The 18,699-nt window shown below is 41.2% G+C and overlaps 1 protein-coding gene and 1 long non-coding RNA gene across 3 annotated transcripts in view; one reads left to right on the top strand and one right to left on the bottom strand.

Moving 5' to 3' along the window:
• Positions 1 to 16,313, top strand: LOC107312932. Its single transcript, XR_001554701.2, has 6 exons — positions 1 to 2,725; positions 3,518 to 3,609; positions 3,726 to 3,828; positions 4,836 to 4,999; positions 5,567 to 5,649; positions 8,349 to 16,313. It is a non-coding gene; the product is annotated as an uncharacterized LOC107312932 (long non-coding RNA).
• The window catches only part of LONRF3 (LON peptidase N-terminal domain and ring finger 3), a 17,199-nt gene continuing 11,619 nt past the window's right edge, over positions 13,120 to 18,699 (bottom strand). For both annotated transcript variants that reach the window (XM_015860777.2, XM_015860775.2), the window contains one exon: positions 13,120 to 18,105. In XM_015860777.2, coding sequence (XP_015716263.1) covers positions 17,947 to 18,105 — 159 coding nt within the window. In that variant the 3' untranslated portion in view covers positions 13,120 to 17,946. The remainder of the gene's footprint in view (positions 18,106 to 18,699) is intronic.

Raw genomic sequence — 18,699 nt, forward strand, 5'->3', positions numbered from 1 at the left:
AAGATCAACACTGAATCACTGGTGATTTATTGACACATTTATAAAAGCCGATTGTTGCGTTTGTGAGGCTCTGACTTCCCATTGCCCACTTGTTCATTGGAGGTGATGAGTGAGCGATAACTACCTTAGTAAGCTCATTCTGCTCAGGCTCAGGGCCTTCAGCAAAGGGTCTCGAGGGCTGTTCCTGAGATGCTCTGCACTCAGGGCTGGAACTGGGTTTCAGCTGGCTTTAGTGCTCCTGTACAACAGCAGAGGGTGCTAGTGCCATCCCCAAGGAGAACAGGCTTCTGGGTGTTGCAGAAAGCAGATTCCCACATGCAACTCACTATACAGTATCACAGCAGGGAGACTGGAAGCTTTTGTGAAAGTGGAGGAGAGAGCAGTGTATTGCTGTTTGTGATATAATGGAGGTTTTGGAAATGCGAAGTGTGGAAAAAATTCTTTATCTCATTACAAGGAGCCACTGATAGGGAAAGGTAGTGAGTTCATTTGCATGATGGAGCCATGCAGGAAGATACACGACCGTGTCCAACAATGTATAGCAGTTTAGAATTTTAATTGTACTGCTTAGAAGGTCTGCTGCCTGGCCAAAGGTTGATCTTTGTCCCATCCAGATGCAGGATCTGATGATTTTATGGGAGAGATCAGAGATACAAACAGCAACTTGGCACACACTTAGCATGAGTTAGGAGAAAAGGCTTAGAATAGCAAGGAATGACCATTCTGAAGAACTCTACTGTCCTGTTTCCTTTGTCATGCTTGGACAGAGAGAGTTCCCCTAAGTAGCAATATTTCATTTTTAATTGCTTGGAAATATATATATATATAAAATATTACAGTAGGACTTCTTGGCTTAGAAAGGTTGTGCTTGCCCCATTTGCTCAGTTAAGTGCTTTGCAGATCAATACAGAAAAGACATTATGCTATGATGATACTTTGTCCTTCAGAACTGTTACTGGAAGGATTCTAGTATCCATGGAGGCAATTAGCTGCCTACAGAGTCAGACACATGTCCCTCTTTGTCTTTTCATCTAGCATGAAGTGCCCTACCTGCACTTACATTAGGCCTTCCCTGGTTTGACAAACATTATGGTGATTATGGTGTGAAACCTCTCACATTTAGGGAATCCTGATATCTCTTTAGGAATCTGGCTTGGTACACTTGCATTCTATGCATATTTTGGCTTGTACCCAAAGAGTCCTTATTCATTATGGGGTATTGCTGTTCTTGCAGCCTGGGTTAGTTCTTGCTGTAGAGGTTGAGTGCAACCTGTCTTTGTTTTTTCTTAACATTTTATAGAAATAAGCAGGTGAGATAAACTGCAAATTCCAAACTTGGAACAAAAAAAGCATCTTCACAGATTAAAAACAAGTGGCTCAGGTATTTCCAGCTGGATGAATGAAGGTGAATCTGTGGAAGAATGGCTGTTCAACTCAAGAAACAAAAGGCTCAGAGCAGGGTGCCATAGTGCAGTACTTGAAATGCAATGCTGTGCAGCATAGCTTCTAACAAGGAAGCTAAGCCTAAGTTCTGCAGCTTCTCCCAGCTCGAGGGGCAGATTATTGATTATGGAAATAGTGAGATGCTATTATGGTTCCTGTTGTGTAAGGAGGGATTTGAAATGAATTCTTTTAATAGCTGTTTTCTTTAGAGGCAGTTCAGAAAAAAATCTACAGGCCGTTTACATAAACAGGATTGACTGCCAATTCCTGCTCTGATCTATGAGACAAACTAGTCCCAAAACAAGTAGGTATGAAAACCACTGAAGTCATGGAGTATTCATTAATATAATTTTGTCTGAAATAGAAATGAAAAAGCAGGAAGAAGGGTTTGGTACAAACATTCTGATACAGAAGGCTGTTCCATACCCGAAACTCTCATCCTTTCTTCTCTCTGCCTCCATTATATTTTCCCAACTATCTTATTTTGGCCTCCAAATTAGTTTTAACTTACAGGTATTTTTCCAGCACAGCAGGGTGAGGTTGAGCGCTTCCAAATTAGAAGCTTTCCACATTTCTCTGGAATATGTTTCTGTGGCACTGAGGTAACTTTTTCCCAAGTTACACAATAAGGCCACTGTAGCAATGGCATCAACGTATGGGAAAGGGTCAAAGTCCTGGGGCTGTGTTGTGTTTCCATAGTGCTCCTTGCAGCAGCCTTCCTTAATGGTGCCATTGGCACTGGCAGAGCCAGCAAGCAAGAAACGTTGCTGGCTGCCTTCTGTGAATGTGTCACTCCTGCTGGCCTAAGTACTGGCTGTACATCACTAGTGACGTGGGCAAGTGAAGAAAAGCAACACTCATTGAGAAGCAAACTGAGGGGGAGATGTGCCCCCCAGAGGGTCGGCATGTTACCAGTTGTACATGCAGGAGGAAACAATTTCTGTGGGCTTTGTGAGCTGTGAAAGTGTGTTTTATTCATATGGGAGTAAATAAAGTGACTTCTCTGTCACAAGTAAATGCACAAATTAGGATATATCTACATAAAACCAGAGCTGCGTTTTAAGCACAACAGGCACTTACTCAGCTTGGAGCCTGAATCATACACATTGCAAAGGAGTGGAAAACATGGGCTTTTAGAGGAACGTTTGCAACATGATGGAAAGCAGAGCAATGACAGCACAGCAGCAAGGTCCTAAGCTGCAGCAAGAGAGAATTCACCCAAATGAACAGCTGCAGGCACACAAATAAAGGAAAGGAGCTACTTACCTTCAGAAGGACTCAGGTATGCACAGATCTCCAGAAAGACCCCTTCTCGTCCACTGCTGACCCTTAGATGAGATCTGGGAAGGGCTGGATTCTGGTTCCATTCCAGTCCATTCCAGTGACCATTCCAGTCACTCAGCTGCACTGTTTACACCTGAGCTCCCCTGGGCTGGCCCTGCCTTCCCACCAGGTGCTCAATCGCTGGTTCAAGGTGTGACTTAGCATTTCCACTACAGCATTTCATAGGCCAACGGAGCTCAAAGATCACTGACCTGATCTGTGTTTGCATGGAAAGAAACCAGACGTGCTTGAAAACAGAGCTTCATTTTCTGTTTTGCATTTTGACAGAACGACTTATTACATAAGCACCATTAGTGTTATGATCCCTTATGAAAACAAGTGTCTCCTTGCTTCACTTTGTTTAGAAAAAAAAGAGTTCTGACTGTGAAGACGTGCTACATACGGAGAGAGAACAATCAACAGGAATATTTGCCTTGCATATTAAGTGCTATGCATATTGACATCATTTTTCACTTGCTACTTGTCTAATAGCTTCAGAGCAGAATTTATTGCCAAAGCCAGGTGAGAGTGATTTAGCTGTGCTCCCAGGAGGGGTGGAGCTTGACTTCACCCCCTCTAGACCTCATGTAAGGGCTGACCACCACTAAGGCAGCATCTCTTGGAGATCACTCCTTGGTGGAGATTGCCTCAGTGGTTCCCATCAGATTGAAGGCTTCCATATGGGTGAGTTTTTCCTATAAATAACCTTTTGGATATTTACTACCATCTTTGTGTTATTGTCACTGTACAGCAATATAGTGCTACCAAACAGCATGACCTGAAGGATCTTATGGTGTCAATCAGAAGCTCCAAGAAAACGCACTTTCCCTAAAACCAGGTTTGGTAAGTTGCTTCTGGGAGCCTTTACAATCCAAACAAGGAGTATCTGCTCCATGCAGCATGTTTGCCTCTGCTCCAGCAGTCACTCAGCTCTGCAGGACCTTCTGCTTTTCTTTCAGACAGAAGCTCCCTGCTGCAGTGCTGCAAGAGGAGTACAAGCACAAACATCTGGATGAGTTGTTGCCAGGAATTGTACAAACGTGATCTCTGGAGTCCTTCATGGTATGTTCGATTAAGATGGTGGGGTAGTTTTCTTATGGCAGAGGTGGCCACAGGACTGCATACACTTATGTGGCCAGTAGCATCAGTTCCCATGTAGCAGTAGCCTTGCTGGAGTCACTGAAGCAGACAGTGGAAATGCCATTTGTAATGCTGCTTTATGTTTTTTTTTCCACCCTTTTTCATCTGGATTTCTCCTTTGGAGGCAGAGTGGAAAATGAGACGATGCAGCCATACTGCCAGGACCAGTTCATTTTTAGTCTGCCACTCCTTTTGAAAGACGGCTTGTGTCCCTGGAACGCTGGAGGCATGGCAGACAGAGGGGCGGATCACACTGCAGGGAGCTCAGGTTGCCCAGTGCCCACAGCTCACACCTGGAGTCAGTGGCTTTGCTCCTGCCCTGCCACTGCCTTGCAGGCACAGAGCCTCAGCTTTTAGTCCACCTGGAGTCAGTGCTTTCCTTGCTATGCTGACACAACCAAGGCCATTGCATAATAGCCTGGTCCTTAAAACGAGTTTTTCATGGCTTCTGCCATGTGAAAGATGTTGAGCCAGCGATGCTGGCAGCATTCGGAGCCAGAGCTGCTGGAACATCCCATTTCTGTGCCTTGCACAGTATCACTCGGTCTGATAATGGGAATTTTGTAAGCATGGACTCACAGACTCCTTTGTATTGACTGAGCAGATGAACCCAACAATTTTCCCAGATGGAACTGGTATTCTTGCTATACTCTTGCATTTATTTTTATTAACAGTATGGGTCTGTAACCACAGTTCCTCAGCAAAGAGGTTTTCTTTCTGGGAGTGACTTAAGCAAGAACAGACTTGATGCAATTGTCCAAGGAAATGTAATATAACAAGAAGGATTTCAATGCTAAGTGGCACTCCAGGCTTTCTTTCAAATCTCAGGAACAACTCTGCCAGTCAGGAACAAATCTACTAAAGCAAATGGAATTAGTCTGGTCTAAATAAGATTATAACTAGGCTTTTTTTGTTTCTGTATTGTTCAGATATAAATCTCAGCATAGAACTTAGGGTCAAATCTTCTGCATATGCCAAAATTATGCTGAATTTGAGAGAAATCGTTCCAGATTCACACCGGCACTCTACAGTGAAATGATGTTTGAAGCAAATATGCCTGTGCTTCCTAAGCAGCCCCTCCTAAACTCAGCAGGTAACCAATAGCCGTTTCTTTCCAAATTAATATCTATTGGCTTCTTTGGGTTCCTTGATACCATTTTTTCCACTGACCTCTCACCAGATGAGACCAAAACCAATGCTTTGGTTCTGGGGGCCGTGGAGCTGTGAATCAGATGCAATGCTCTGGTCCAGGTCTGGGTTTGAGATTCCTCAAAGCTTGGGAATGTTTAGAGGGGTTTTTATTTTTGTTCATAACACCCTGCCACTTTCTAGCTCTTATGAACCATGTTAAGCTGTTAAGCTACAGCCCAGGAGCATCATGACTGTTATACCAACATGCAGTCATTGTTACTTCTACCATTAGCTCGAGCCTGACCTTCTTGCTTTAATTAATCTGATTATGTTTAATAATAAATTGTAGTAACCCTTTCACCATATTTTTAACCAGTGAAGCTGCTAATCATTTTTGCAGGTCAGTTCTGCAGGAATTCAATGAGAAAGGGATTTACCATGGAGGCAGCACTAATCCCTGCCTAAAAAGATGACTGGGTATTTCTGGGATCATCAAACTAATCTGACTTTTTTTTATCGTTATTCATAGTGTGCTGAAGTACACTGTTACTGGTTCAAAAGGAATTGATTTCTCAGAAATGGTTGATCTCCCACATGGCCAATGGGTTTCAGGTAGGCCTGCTGTTCTTTTGGCTCTTTTTGAATTGGTCGACTGACAGCTGTATACCTAAAGCACAGAAATGGTAGCTTCACTGATGAGTTTGCAGTCTATGCTGTAAGAACATGCTTACATAACCCCTATTTCTATTCATAAAGGTTTATGTGGGTCTATATTGAATTATGCATTTAAAATTAATCCACCAAGGCAGCCCACTGAGATGCCACTTCTCATTTAGGAACTAGCATTAAGGACTTTGTGCTTCATTTAGAAGCTGTGAGAAGCAAGCTTTGTACTGTGGGGGGGAACTGGCCTGCCAGATTCCAATTGGTCATAGAGAGGTTCCAACAACCACCTCTCAGTCTGTCTCTCTACATTACCAGGAGAACTCTGCTCTTGACTTGTATGACCCAAACCGTGTAGCTTGGCTGAACCTGACAAACCCAACCAACTTGTGCCAGTTCTTAGAGAAGAGTTAAACTTCTTTAGCTTCAAAACCAAAGCGTATCAGTTCTGCAGATTCACACAGTGATGAAAGCACAGATTGAGCTTTCCACATGGTCTGTCTCATTCATTACTAGTCTGGGGAATGGCTGCCTTTGCTGGCTGGCAAACTGGTTGTCTTCCTATTCTTCAGTTATTATTGTTTTTATTTTAAAGATAATGGGATTGACCTTAGCTTAACAAAAAATTGCTAAATCCTTAACAAGCCTTTCTGTTTGTATTCCTCATTCATTGAACTGTGCTGCTATTGCCAAAGTGTGCAAGTGTCTCCTGAGGATGTGAAAAGGAAAATCTGCAAATGCAAGTTTGCTGTCGTACAGAGGGGGTGGTAGGAATCTCTGCAAAACTGGTTGAAAACCAGTCCCTGGTTCCAAATTTACTGAAGATGGTGGACAGGCAGTTTTGTATGTGAAGCCTCCTTACAAAACCAGGATAAAAGTATTTGTGGTTGTAAGCAGAATGTTCTCATTTATGCATTTACAGTCAGCAGACTGGTTTGCTTCTTTATTTTTGCATGAGAGAATTAATGTGTGATTTACTAGAGGGAAGCTAAGTTGAAGAAAAGGATTTTTATATAAGTACAGATCACGCTTAGTCCTCATTTAGTTTTTATCTGTGAAGGGATTAAATCCCATTGTCTTCAGTCCTCTGCTTTAAGTATCGCATCTCTGGCACACGTGGTGTGCTGTGTTGGGTGAGAGGTGCACGCAGGGCTCTGGCTGTCGGGGTGGATGCTCAGAATGAGATTCGGTAGGTAAGGGGAATTGCATTTGAAAGTAATCTTGCTTAGACCAGGTCTGCAACATGATTAGAGCTTATATCCTTGGCACTGTGGAGGTGCCTCGGAGATCTGATGGAGAGCTGGCTGGCTGAGTACTGGGGGATCTGAAGTTAAATTAGAAAGCAATGGAGATCTTGAGGAAAATAACCAGCAATGATTAAAATAGACTGTTAAAAGGACTGTTTTTCTTTAAATTCCCACCATTTTAAAGACAGTTCACAGGTTGTTGGTTTTTTGTTTTATTGTATGTGTGTTTAGATTAAAGGCAAATAAGAGCATAAAATTAAATGTTTTAATATGTGAAAAGCAACTGGTTGCATAACTGTCAAGTTATGAAACCTATATTTTTGTCCTCTGCATCCTGAACATCTGTGGCCTATATTTAATTGCGGTTTTCATCTTCAATTTGAAGAAACAATGTTTAGCCTGAAGACAAAAGTGATCTGTATGGTGAGATCTGCTAAACTGTGCAGTTGAGCTTCACTTGGTAACAAAAAAAAAGGCATTTTTATGTGCGTTCTAATTTAGAAATTGTATTCATTCGATGGTTTAAATACAGCTAAGAATACTCTGGTGTTCTGAGCAATCTGAAGAATGGAAATATTAAAGACAGAGGGACTGCAGCTTAAGAGGAACAGGTGCACAGGAATAGAAACGTGGGGCCATATTGTGCTATCAATTTTTAAGCAGGAATCCATACTGATTCCAACCGGGAGTCATTCTGCTGAAATATTGATGGAAAGATATGATATGGCCCATGGGCAGGAAAGAACAAAATGAGAAAAGAGAAGCAAGATAGTGCCAGCAGAGAAAATAATCCAGAGAGTGGAAGCAAAGGGAATGAGTCACTTTGGGAGCAACAGTCCTGCAAAATCCAGAGAATGATGTGGAAAGATTATACATAGACTGGCAAGGAGATGCATCTCATCACCTTTCATACAGTGCTGCACACAGCCAGATCACTTCCACCCAGATTTGCAGCTGCAATCTGCAGTTTGCAGTTGGTCCATAGGATTGACTAGACGAGGTTTCTCTTTCAGCCAACCTCCAGTTTTCAAGACTTGTAATTCAGATCCAAATGTTAATCTGAATTTGTGACTCAGAAATCGCCAACTGGCAACCTTACTATAGAGGAGAAAGATGCTGCCTTCATGTAGAAATGAGAAGGTGAGGTTTAAAGGATGTCAGTTATCGTTCCTTAAAAGGTTAGGAGTCAAAAACTTCCACAATATTTGCTTCCACCTCATTGTAGCTGCTGAAACATATTTGTGTTCGTATAACATCCAACATTCTGAGTAGGAAATTGAGATGTCTGCAAATACACCCTGATGATATCAAGGCAAGTTACACAGTTCCATTTTTAAAACAGATCTGTTTGAAGTAAATCTTAGATGCAGTTCCCAGGTACAACCTTGATGTTTGTTCCAGGTACAGTATGATTTATTGCCACAGCAATATGGAATTCTGCATCTCCAGTTTCTGCCTGCACATAATAAGTGGTGGTCTGCCTTTCTCTGGATAGGCCGTTTGGCACTGACCAGTTATTCTTCCCCATGGTATTGACCAAGCTGGTGTTTCAGCTTACTGAACCGAATATGGAACTATTTATTTCCATCTACTATTAAGATAGAGCTTCTACAACATTTCTGCCAGCGATACGGTGAGTATGTATGTCAGAGTTCTCTAACAAGCTGCCATTCATTTCCTCATGCTTAAAAAGGGTACAGAGAAGGAACCAGTGAAACATAAAATGCCAATAATAAAGATAAGCTCACGGCAGCCAGCAATTCCCCCGTTTAAAAAGAATGTTCCAAGATGTATATTTCATCATTCTCTGAAATAAGGAAGACATTTAAAGAGCATCTGTGTAGTTTGAGTAAGTTTGTTCTGTGAATTGCTAGGAAAGAAAAGAGACTCTCCTGACGTATTGCAACAAATTGTTCCCGGCACTTCAGCTTCGTACACGAACTGAAAATGCAGAGGAAGCAACACAATATTGGATGAACCTGTTTCAGAATGTTGGCTCGGACCACAAAGCAAGTAATTAACAAGCTGAATGAAGCATTTAAGCCCACGCCTTATCATTTATGTAACTAACCTTTGAGTTTTGGATGCACTGGTATGCTGCAGCGAAGCCTACACAGTGTTTCTTTTATGTGCGTGTATTAAGCAAATGGGAAATGCATACCCTGCCATTTGTTTTTCACATTTTCAGCGCTTATCAGAGTTCTCTGCCTGAGTGATCTTATATTGCAGAAATGTACGCCTCTCGGTCATTTGTGCTGCAGTGCAGTGTCAATCCAGATGAGTTTTGGCCTTGTTATGTGTGCGGGGAGATGTCTACTTTTCAGGGTGCTTGTGAGCTTGTTTAAAGCACCAGAAAAGAATTAATTGAATGCTGTTTTGCTCTGAAGAACAGGAAGGATGGCAGGGGATGCTGCAAGCCCCTCATTTCTGGGGGAGCAGCCTTCACCAACAGCTTTGGAAACAAGGAATGCTGTAAGCTGAGGTCACTGGTTGAGAGGTCTGAAAAGAAGGTGCTTCCATTCTTCTAACACATGTGAAGTGTTCCATCCTTCCCATCCTGAGAAATGCTGGGTGTATGAGGAGCACTGAGACTGCTTATGACAACATCAGCTTCCTACAGAGCAGCTAATATTTAGCAGTGGAGTGTAGCATCACCTCTGCTCTCAGGGAATGAGTCACTTTGCTTACTAATTCCCCTGCTTTCGTGTCTCTCCCTCCTGTTCTTTCTCCATCACTTTATAACCAGACTTATTTGGAACCCTTATAAGACAAACACCATTTCTCCTTGGCGGGAGGGAAATAAAACAGCATACTTAACATGGTTATATAACACACTGCTACTCATGCCTAAAATGAGGTCATTTTGATTAATATATTTATCTGGTGTGCAGCTGTAACAGGAGATATAATTGTGGTTAAAAGCACTGTTTTATTTAGTCTCTTTGCAATGCAGGATTTGCTTTTTGTAACTAATATCCACTGACTCAATGGGAGCTGTTGGTTAATGTGTTAATTGGTGCCCTTGGGCCATATCCTGCCCTCCAAACTTTGGGAAATCTTCACGGTGCAGAAAGACAACTTCCCTTCTCTCTTCTCTCTAAGAAACAATGTAAGAATTCCTCTCTCATTATATTTATTAAGAAATAATCCAGTAAAGTACATAAAAGCAGGCAAGAAAATGTGAAAGAAATGAAGGTGCTATGAGCTGTCAGGGACGTAGAGTTCAGCTTAGTGTGATAAAAATGGTGCACATAGAATGTGACTCCCTAAGGGTGATGGTGTTTCTGGATGATGGATACAGTAAAAAGAGCAGAAGGGAGCGATGAAGGTAGTGACATGGGCTGGGAGGAGATGAGCAGCATTCTGCCAGTGGCTCCAGCATCATCAGTGGGAATCGCAGAGCTGGTAGGATTTGCTTTTGGAATACAAGCAGATGTATTTTTCTTTGGGGATGTGAATTGCCATTCTTCAAAGTTGTGACGCATTCGGTTCTATTTCGGTTTGATGACTCCTAACCAGACACATTAGGAGCTGCTGCTCAGAAGCCAGCATTAAAAACACTGTGTTTTTCTCTTCCCTTCTTTCTGGCAAAAAGCTCATTATTCAAGTGCTTTCTCTAACCTCTAGTTACCCTGGTTGCATAACTGGAAAGCAGCATCCCACCATGCACTTCTGTGACCCAGTTGTGCCTTTCCAGGAGTGACTTTATGAGTTATGAAAGGTGTGTCTGCCAAATTGCTACAGAAACATTTACTCTACTGACCCTGATTTCCCAAATATTAAATAGCCGGCGTTCACTTGGGAGTGAAAAACAGCATCAAGAATAAAGAAAACCAGTTCAGCTCTGTTGAAAATGCTTCTGTGGGTTCTTTAGCCTTGGTGGAACTCGGGCTTCTCATTGAGTAAAAAAATAATAATACTTGTAAAAAGCGTTTTTAAATCATGAATGCTTCACTAAACCTTCAAAACACATTTCAGATGGTACGTTCAGTACTAATAGTCACAGCGCAAATCATTTGAGTCATCCATGGAAGAGACTGAATGCTAATTGCTTTGTTGAACGAGCTTACAGTCTAAATGGTGATGTTCTGAATTCAGATTTCCTAGACTGTCTGCAGACCTGATAAAATCCTTTCACATTGTTGTGCCACCTATTACCACATTTCCTATGCGTGCTAAAGCCTCCATGCAGATGAAGCTCAGATGAAGCTCTATCAAACACATAGAGAAAACCATTTATTACTAATATTACTCTTAAAAAATCTTCCTGCAGCTTGTAGAAAAGACAAAAAGCAGCCATGTTTTTTTTCCCCTTTTCTCATATAATACACCATAAGTCAGTTACATAAATAAAGTCACTTACATAAATGGCTTAATTCTCCTTTCACTTACAGCATTACAAGTCAAGAGCAGATCTACTGCGAGAGAAGATGCCATGCTGGCATCTCACTCGGGCTGTCAGTTTTGCTTTAACAACCTGAAAGCTGTCCATGAGGAGAGGTAAACCATTCAGTGTGCGGCAGCTAAGGGCTATGCATGGCAAACCCTGCTCTTTGATGGTGCTCTGGTTCTCAGGTAGCCTCCATGTGTTCATTTGCACTTGGCCTTGCTGAGTGGCTAGTTATGATACAGCTGGAGAAGAAGGCCTGGTGACATTTCCGTCCACTAGGAAGAACCATTTCATCTGTTCTCTTGTGTGATTTCTGGAGTTCTTAGTGGCAGCTGATAGAAAGTTTGAAAACAACATGGATTTAAGAATGACAGCAACAACAAAGCTTAGCCCCACAGTCCTTTATCGTTTTAAAGTGAGACATAAAATAGTTGACTTCAGAATGCTTCATGAGTCCGCTGAATAAATCTCTTTCAAGCATGCTGAACTTCCAGAGCTGGGAAATACATCTGCCACCCTAGATTTGTTTTAGTTACCTTTTGCTTTAAACAACAACTAAAAGCCATTCTTAATGAAGGCTTCTGGAATCAAAACTGAGAACCAAAAGGAATAATTTACCTGCCATGTTCCCAAGCAAAGCTTCAGCTTTGGCTGTTTCCTGGTGGAAAAGCACTTCAACCAAAGTACTTCCCTGCTCAGATTCAAATGTTTGTTACTGAGTACCACAGTCCTGACATAATTAGCTGTTAGCTTACTAAATGCAGTGCCCTGGATTCTAAAATAAATACAGGACCTGAGCAACCTTAAATAAGAGAGCAGCGAGGTAATCTCTGGTGCTATAGGTGATGGGACTGAAGCAGCAGAGAGCAACCACAGCACACAGCTTGCTTCAGTGACAAGGAGCAGTTCATTCTCATCTCTAAAAGCTAAACGCTGGTGACTCTTACACATTTTCAATAGGATGAACTGCAGAGCTGTTCTCTCAATCTTGAGTTTATGAATAAAATTCCATTTTTCTGCAAGCCAGGGACTTCAAAAGTGCTATGGAGCTTCTAGCTGAGGGGGCCCTTACTGATCATCATGTTTGCATGGGTTCACAGGTGCAGCTTAACAAGCCACTAGGGCTCACTTTCCCTGGCTGTGGCTGCATGTGGAAGGCAGCCTGTCTATTGTTTTTAATCACAGCAACAGGCAACTCACTAAAGCAAACAGCACAGGAGGCACTGAAGCAGACAGTGCTAGATGCTAGACTCTCAGCACTTCCCATTGCCCTTTCTCTTCTACAGCAAAGAGAGAAAGTGCTCTGGGGGTCCCTTCCAAAGGCTGAGTTTTGGGCAACTGCCTTCCTTCCTGCAGGTTCCTTCCTCCACATCAGATTGTGCTGCATGGCTGCAGAACCTCGGCTGTGTTCTTTGTTCCTCTGTCTAAAACACCTCAAAAAGCAGCTCCCATGGCACAGTGATTCACACCTGATGTTCTCTGTTATGCAAGCCAAAGAGTAAAGAACACAAAAGTTTTAATTAGCAAACAACGCTTCACACAGACTCAGTTGGTACAACATAATTGCAGGTACATCTACAAACAAATACAGGATCTTTGGACTATGAATCTTTTTTAAAAAATATTTTATATGACAATGTGAACAAAACTGGAAAGAAAAAACAACTAAGTACTTCAACCTTACGTCGAGGTAGCTGAACAGCACTCTGTTCAGTGGCATCAGAGTTTCATTTCAAGTTCATTACAGTGCACAAAAATGATGTTTTACAAACAAATGGAATATACAGGTCCACAAAGAGCTTTTTATTTAGAATGGCTTGAGAGATAATATTTCTGGCACTCTTATAACCACATAGCTTGATGGAACTAAATTGGACAGGTATATGGTGCCAAATTAAGACATCTTATACAGATAGTCTGTTCCTCCCCACTTTCGTACTTCTCCATCCATCCCCCACTGGGGAATTACAGAAGCTAGTACATTGGTTTTGCTACACTTCTGCTCTGTAAACCTTTGTTCTGCAAATTTAAAGATCGAAAGGTGCATATGCTCATATTTATAAAATATATGGCTGTGACTCTCTTAAAAAGCTCAAGAATGGCAATAACAGAATACAGGCACTTCTATGTGAGGGTTACTTTAGACCTTAGGAAACTCCACCCTTAGTAAGCAATTCACATGACACCTGGATGAATAAGTCAACGTAATAGCTCCATTTTTTTTAATTGTTATTATTTTTAAAGTATTACCCATCATTTTAATCCTGACAAAGCAGATTCACGCTTGTACACAGACCCCATTTATTTAACAAAGCATCTCAGAACAGCAACCTGGCTGAACTACCACCTTGCTGTAGCTCTAAAAGACTTCCAGCTGCTTTGGACTAAGCCCCAGACTACCAGATCTTAAGGATGCACTGCACTACACCACAAGTCAGGCTGCGAAGCTGACAGTATGAACTCAGCCCATTTTGCTCTCACCTGATGTAGGGCTCAGGGGACAGGAAAGCACTGCCCTAAGTGCACACAGTTCCAGTTGGGCTGGAAAGAAAACTGCAATGAACCTACATGTGTTTTGTAAAAATAAGCTTGTGAGTGCATTCTCAAATCCTAAGCGCTGCATTTCAGTACAACTCCTGCCTGTCACTAATTTAAACACCAGTAAAACTTCAGCACCAAGCAGGATTCACCAAAAGACTGTCTAAAGAATTTCATAATGCTCTTTCTTTACAGTGCAGTTGAAACCAGACCCACTGCATCCCAATTTCAATGGCTTTAAATTAAAAATCAAGTTTGGGTGAGGAAATCTATGGTTCAAGTGTTCTGCTCACAAGCAGCCGCACGGGAGAGAAGCACAGGCCAGCCATGCAGTGTGACAGCTTGTCTCTTATTGCTAACACTCATGGAAGAGATCAGCACTTAAAGAAGAAAATATGGGGAAAAAAAAAGGACTACACAACACTGTTCTAGCATCAACTAAAATCTAATTGATGGTTGTAGTTTCACCACACCGATTTATAATTTAATTATTAATACAAATAAACTGCATTCTACAGCTGTGTCTGAGCTCCCTGTCAAACTGCACAATTTAACTCACAATTTGTAATGCAGCTGTGCCTCAGGTTTCCTGTCAAAGCTCTCCATGCCAAGATAACAGCTGTTCTGACAGAAACCGCTCCTACACAAGGCAACGTAGGTCAACGTTACTACAGAAATCTGTCCGTAAGTGGGAAAATTAGTGTAATTTCCCCCAGAAAACTCATCTATTTAATTAGAAGGCAAATACATGCAGAAAAAAATTGATAAGGTGATACAGCCAGCCTCTGCTATTTGATGTGTTTTGTTAAATATTACAGTCTACACAAGTGTGAAGAGATTTCAAATGAATTAAGTGTATCTCACAAATGCAAGCCTAATGCTTTCAGGAAGTTTCCAGCTGTGTGGATGGCTCACCACCATATCCAGCAGGAGACTAGCACTTGCTCATATCATTCTGTCATTGGCTTCACTCTCCATCACAGGAAAAAGAAGAGACTGATCACATTTCCATGAAAACTGAATAACTTCTGATATTAGTAATCTTAACTCAGTGACTTAAGGTCAAAGGAAATGACCTTCCCTGAAGGTAGCAGTAAAAAGCCTATGCATTACTTATGGCTTCACAAGAAAAGAGTAATCAGTACTTCTAGCCACAGAGGAAATGTAAATCCAAGACGTGCTTTCTCCCCTCCCCCCCCTTTTTCTTAATAAATAAATAAAAGAGTGATTGAAATAAAACAAGTGCCTTGAATGCAATGAAGCATCAATAAAATACCAGCCCCCAGCTAGATGTGATCAATACAGTTTCTATAATTAAAGTGAAGCTGTTTGAGTCCGCTCAGTTGTTTATGTATGCCTGTAATAAATGCTGCATTTACAACTTTGTGCCAATTAACTCAACCAAAATCACCCACACATAGCATAACTAGAAGTTGTGTTTGTAAAGGTCACTACTGAAACCACCATACCAATTCACTGAAGGCTAAGGCTACTCCTCATCCTGTTTTCACTGGGCAGGCTTGCGTTCTCAAACTTGTTTCAGAATCCTCTTCCTCTGAAGGAACGCATGAACTACCCATTAACCTATGACGTGTGGCCACAGAGCAGTCCCAGACTGAACTTCTTGATGGAGTCAATTTGCTGTGCGTGTGCAGGTCACCTGCATGCAGTGTAGGCAGCAGTTTGTATTTCCATGTCACACCAAATACACTGGGGGTTCACAACACAGTGCATGTATACACAGATTTCTGCTTAGGAAATTCTGGCAGCTTTACTCAAGTCTAAGAAAGAAAGACAATGTTCACTTATAGAATCAAGGATTCTTTCCATGGCAATTTCTGAATTAATAAAATAATAAGTATGCAGAAGACATGCAGGAAAAGAACAAGATCAATGAGAAAACAGTATGAAATAGCTATCTGAGGTCCTTTTCCCCACAGATACAAGGAACTAAGTGCTAACTTTCTATAGGAGCAATGCAGACTCCTTATATTATGCATAATACATAATGGTTTAAGGAAGAATTGCATTTAATGCAGTTTCACTTCCAAACAAGTAGGAACTGCTGCTGACTTTCGAAGACAAATGTCATAGCGGGTCTCAGCCACCATACAGTTGTTGTTCAGAGCACGTATTCGAAACATTGTTCATAGGGAAGCATGGAAAGCACCACCTACAGAAGATGCCAGGAGTGCAGCAATCTAGCAGGATGGAAATGAGCTGTAGCATTTCTAGAACAGTTAAATGCAAAACACAGGATACATATTCAATTTGCATAACAAAACTAAGATGTGTTTGCCTTCCATTCTTTCTTTGATACCCTTATGGGAAAGTCCTGTACAACTTAACAAGAGGGGGAATAAAAGATATTATGGGAACTTAACAGTACAGAAATTACTCTTAATGTATATTCCTAACAAAAGAATGATGGTGGGGGGAAAAAAAACACACATGGAAAACTGACATTAAATTCTACTGCACTGTTCCATAAAGGCATGGAATGGACAATGGTGCTATCCCAGGTAAAAACAGCAACAAAAATTGGAGCATTCCGCAACAGTTTTGTTTTTTCTTTTCTTCTCCCCATACTGAAAGTAATGAAAGTCAAAGTTGGCCCCATGGAAGACCAGCTCCAGAAACTGGTAGACAGAAAGCAATAAAAAGCACAAAACCCCCCAACAGCTTGTTGACTTAAACAAAGCCAAAAAAAAAAGTTAATGCTATTCTCTTTCTTGCCTTGTTTTTACCTGCCTCATTAGCTAGAAGCAATCATCCAAAAATTTACTCATTTCCCTTAGGAGTTAACTACTATTAGCAACACTACCCCATCTTTGCTTATAAAAGCACAGCAGCTGGGCAGAGATTTGAAGCTAACAGAAACCTGAAATTGGGATGAAATAAACAGCATTTATTACAACACGTTCCTTCTCATGTGGTACAAACTGCCCTGTTAGTCCTACAGTTGAAAATAACCCTCCCTCCACCCACATACGCACACTCCAAAACCAAATCCCAGACACTCCAGAAGTGAAGCTGATCTCAACGGCAACCAGAATTGATATAAAAAAAATAATTTAAAAAACATCTGTCAATCTAAAACAAAACACCAATACTTCCAGTTCTGTTTTTAGGAGGGTGAGCCTTCTGTCAGCAAATCCCCACTGGCATCAACTGATCCATGCCTTGACTTAGCCAAGCATTTTTAACACCTGCGCTCACGGTTAAGGATGCGCTTGGCTGCACTGTGCTATCAGAGCCCTGGTTACAAGCAGCGAGTCAAGATCCAACAACTGTGCATGAGCTCTCAGTGTGTGTATTCAAAGACATCACAGCAGGCTGTTCTGGGAGGAAAAAAGCCTTCTTAGGCTACAGTAGGACTGGGGACAAATAGAAAAACCATTCGAAGTATTTGAACAGAAATAGCTGAAAAAACGATCAAAGCAGTTTTTTGTGCACTGCTAGAATCATCATTTCCCCCCCACCCCCCAGTTGTACATACAGGATAAAAACACTATAAATAGAGCAGCTCACTTTCCTATAGAGGATGAACACATAAATAACACATTTTGAAACAAACAAAAAAAAAAAATCATAGTGCAAAAATAAATTATCAAACGGAAGTCGTGAACATTGTTATACACAATGCTATATAAAACCTGAACCATTTGGAAAAGACCACGCAGTTCATTGAAATAATGCATAAACATTATTAATTCTGCTTCACATTAAACTGCACAGTTCACCCTTTACCCACAACAAAAAAATAAATTAAAAAAAACCTCTTAAGCTTTTTAAAAGGTTTATGGCAAACAAGATCACTTTTTGTTCTATCACATTTGTTATTAATTTAGCAGTGCAGTAATTGAATAATCATCTCAGAAACTGAGTTCCAAATGGAAACTATTAAAGTAACCATAAACATCCCTTGCTCCTTTTAACTTATTTTCTTTGAAATTCAGGCTGGAAACATTCTGACACAAATCTCTAAGACATTATTGCAGTTAGATGAAGTTACAAGAGACACTCTACTGTCAAGTACTGCGGGAGACTTCACAGCTCTCCTTCTCACCATCACCGTGATCTTGTACGAGACATGAATGTAAGGACACGTCTGATGCCATTCAAGCGGTCTTTGAGGGATTTCATGGCAAGGAAAGGGAGCTGGGCTCTGTTCTCAAGTGGAAGGACAGCTAGGACCCACCAGCACCAGGCTGGTCCATTAGGGTTAGCCTGCAGTAAGGGGAAGAAGCAGAAGTTGGAATACAAATATATGGTTAGGGCTTTGCTTTGCAGATTTTCTTTGAAAAGACAACATCTGGACAGCAGACTAGCAAGGAGCGTATCTTATTGTTAGCCTAATGGCTTTTAAGTACAGCTTCGCCTGAAACAAAAACTACAGCCAAACTGTTCTTTTTTTTTAAACCATAAGTTTGTAGGTTGGGCTTTCTATGTTTTTTCCCCTAATTTAAAGATCTAGTTCCTTGAGATACCTACATCCCTTCTTTGTACTTTATACTTGTTTCATATTTAATTTCTGTTGTTACATTCTGTTCTTACAGGATCCCTGTAATTTGCAGTCCTTGAGCCAGAGTAATGAGTTTCCTATTCTCTCTTACTCATTTAATTGTGGAAGTAGAGTAGGCAAAAAGGCATTTACAGTTATACCTCCTGGGATTCGTTGTGTGGGTTAAGTATTCTCAGGAAGTTACCAACATTAAGTATGAGCTTTCTGTTCACAATAGTGCTACTACTGCTGCACACCAACATACTTTGCTTATGCAGGATAAATGATGAGCATTCTTATTTTCTTCACAGAAGACAATG

The sequence above is a fragment of the Coturnix japonica genome, chromosome 4 (genome assembly GCF_001577835.2).
Source record: "Coturnix japonica isolate 7356 chromosome 4, Coturnix japonica 2.1, whole genome shotgun sequence".
Taxonomy (NCBI): domain Eukaryota; kingdom Metazoa; phylum Chordata; class Aves; order Galliformes; family Phasianidae; genus Coturnix; species Coturnix japonica.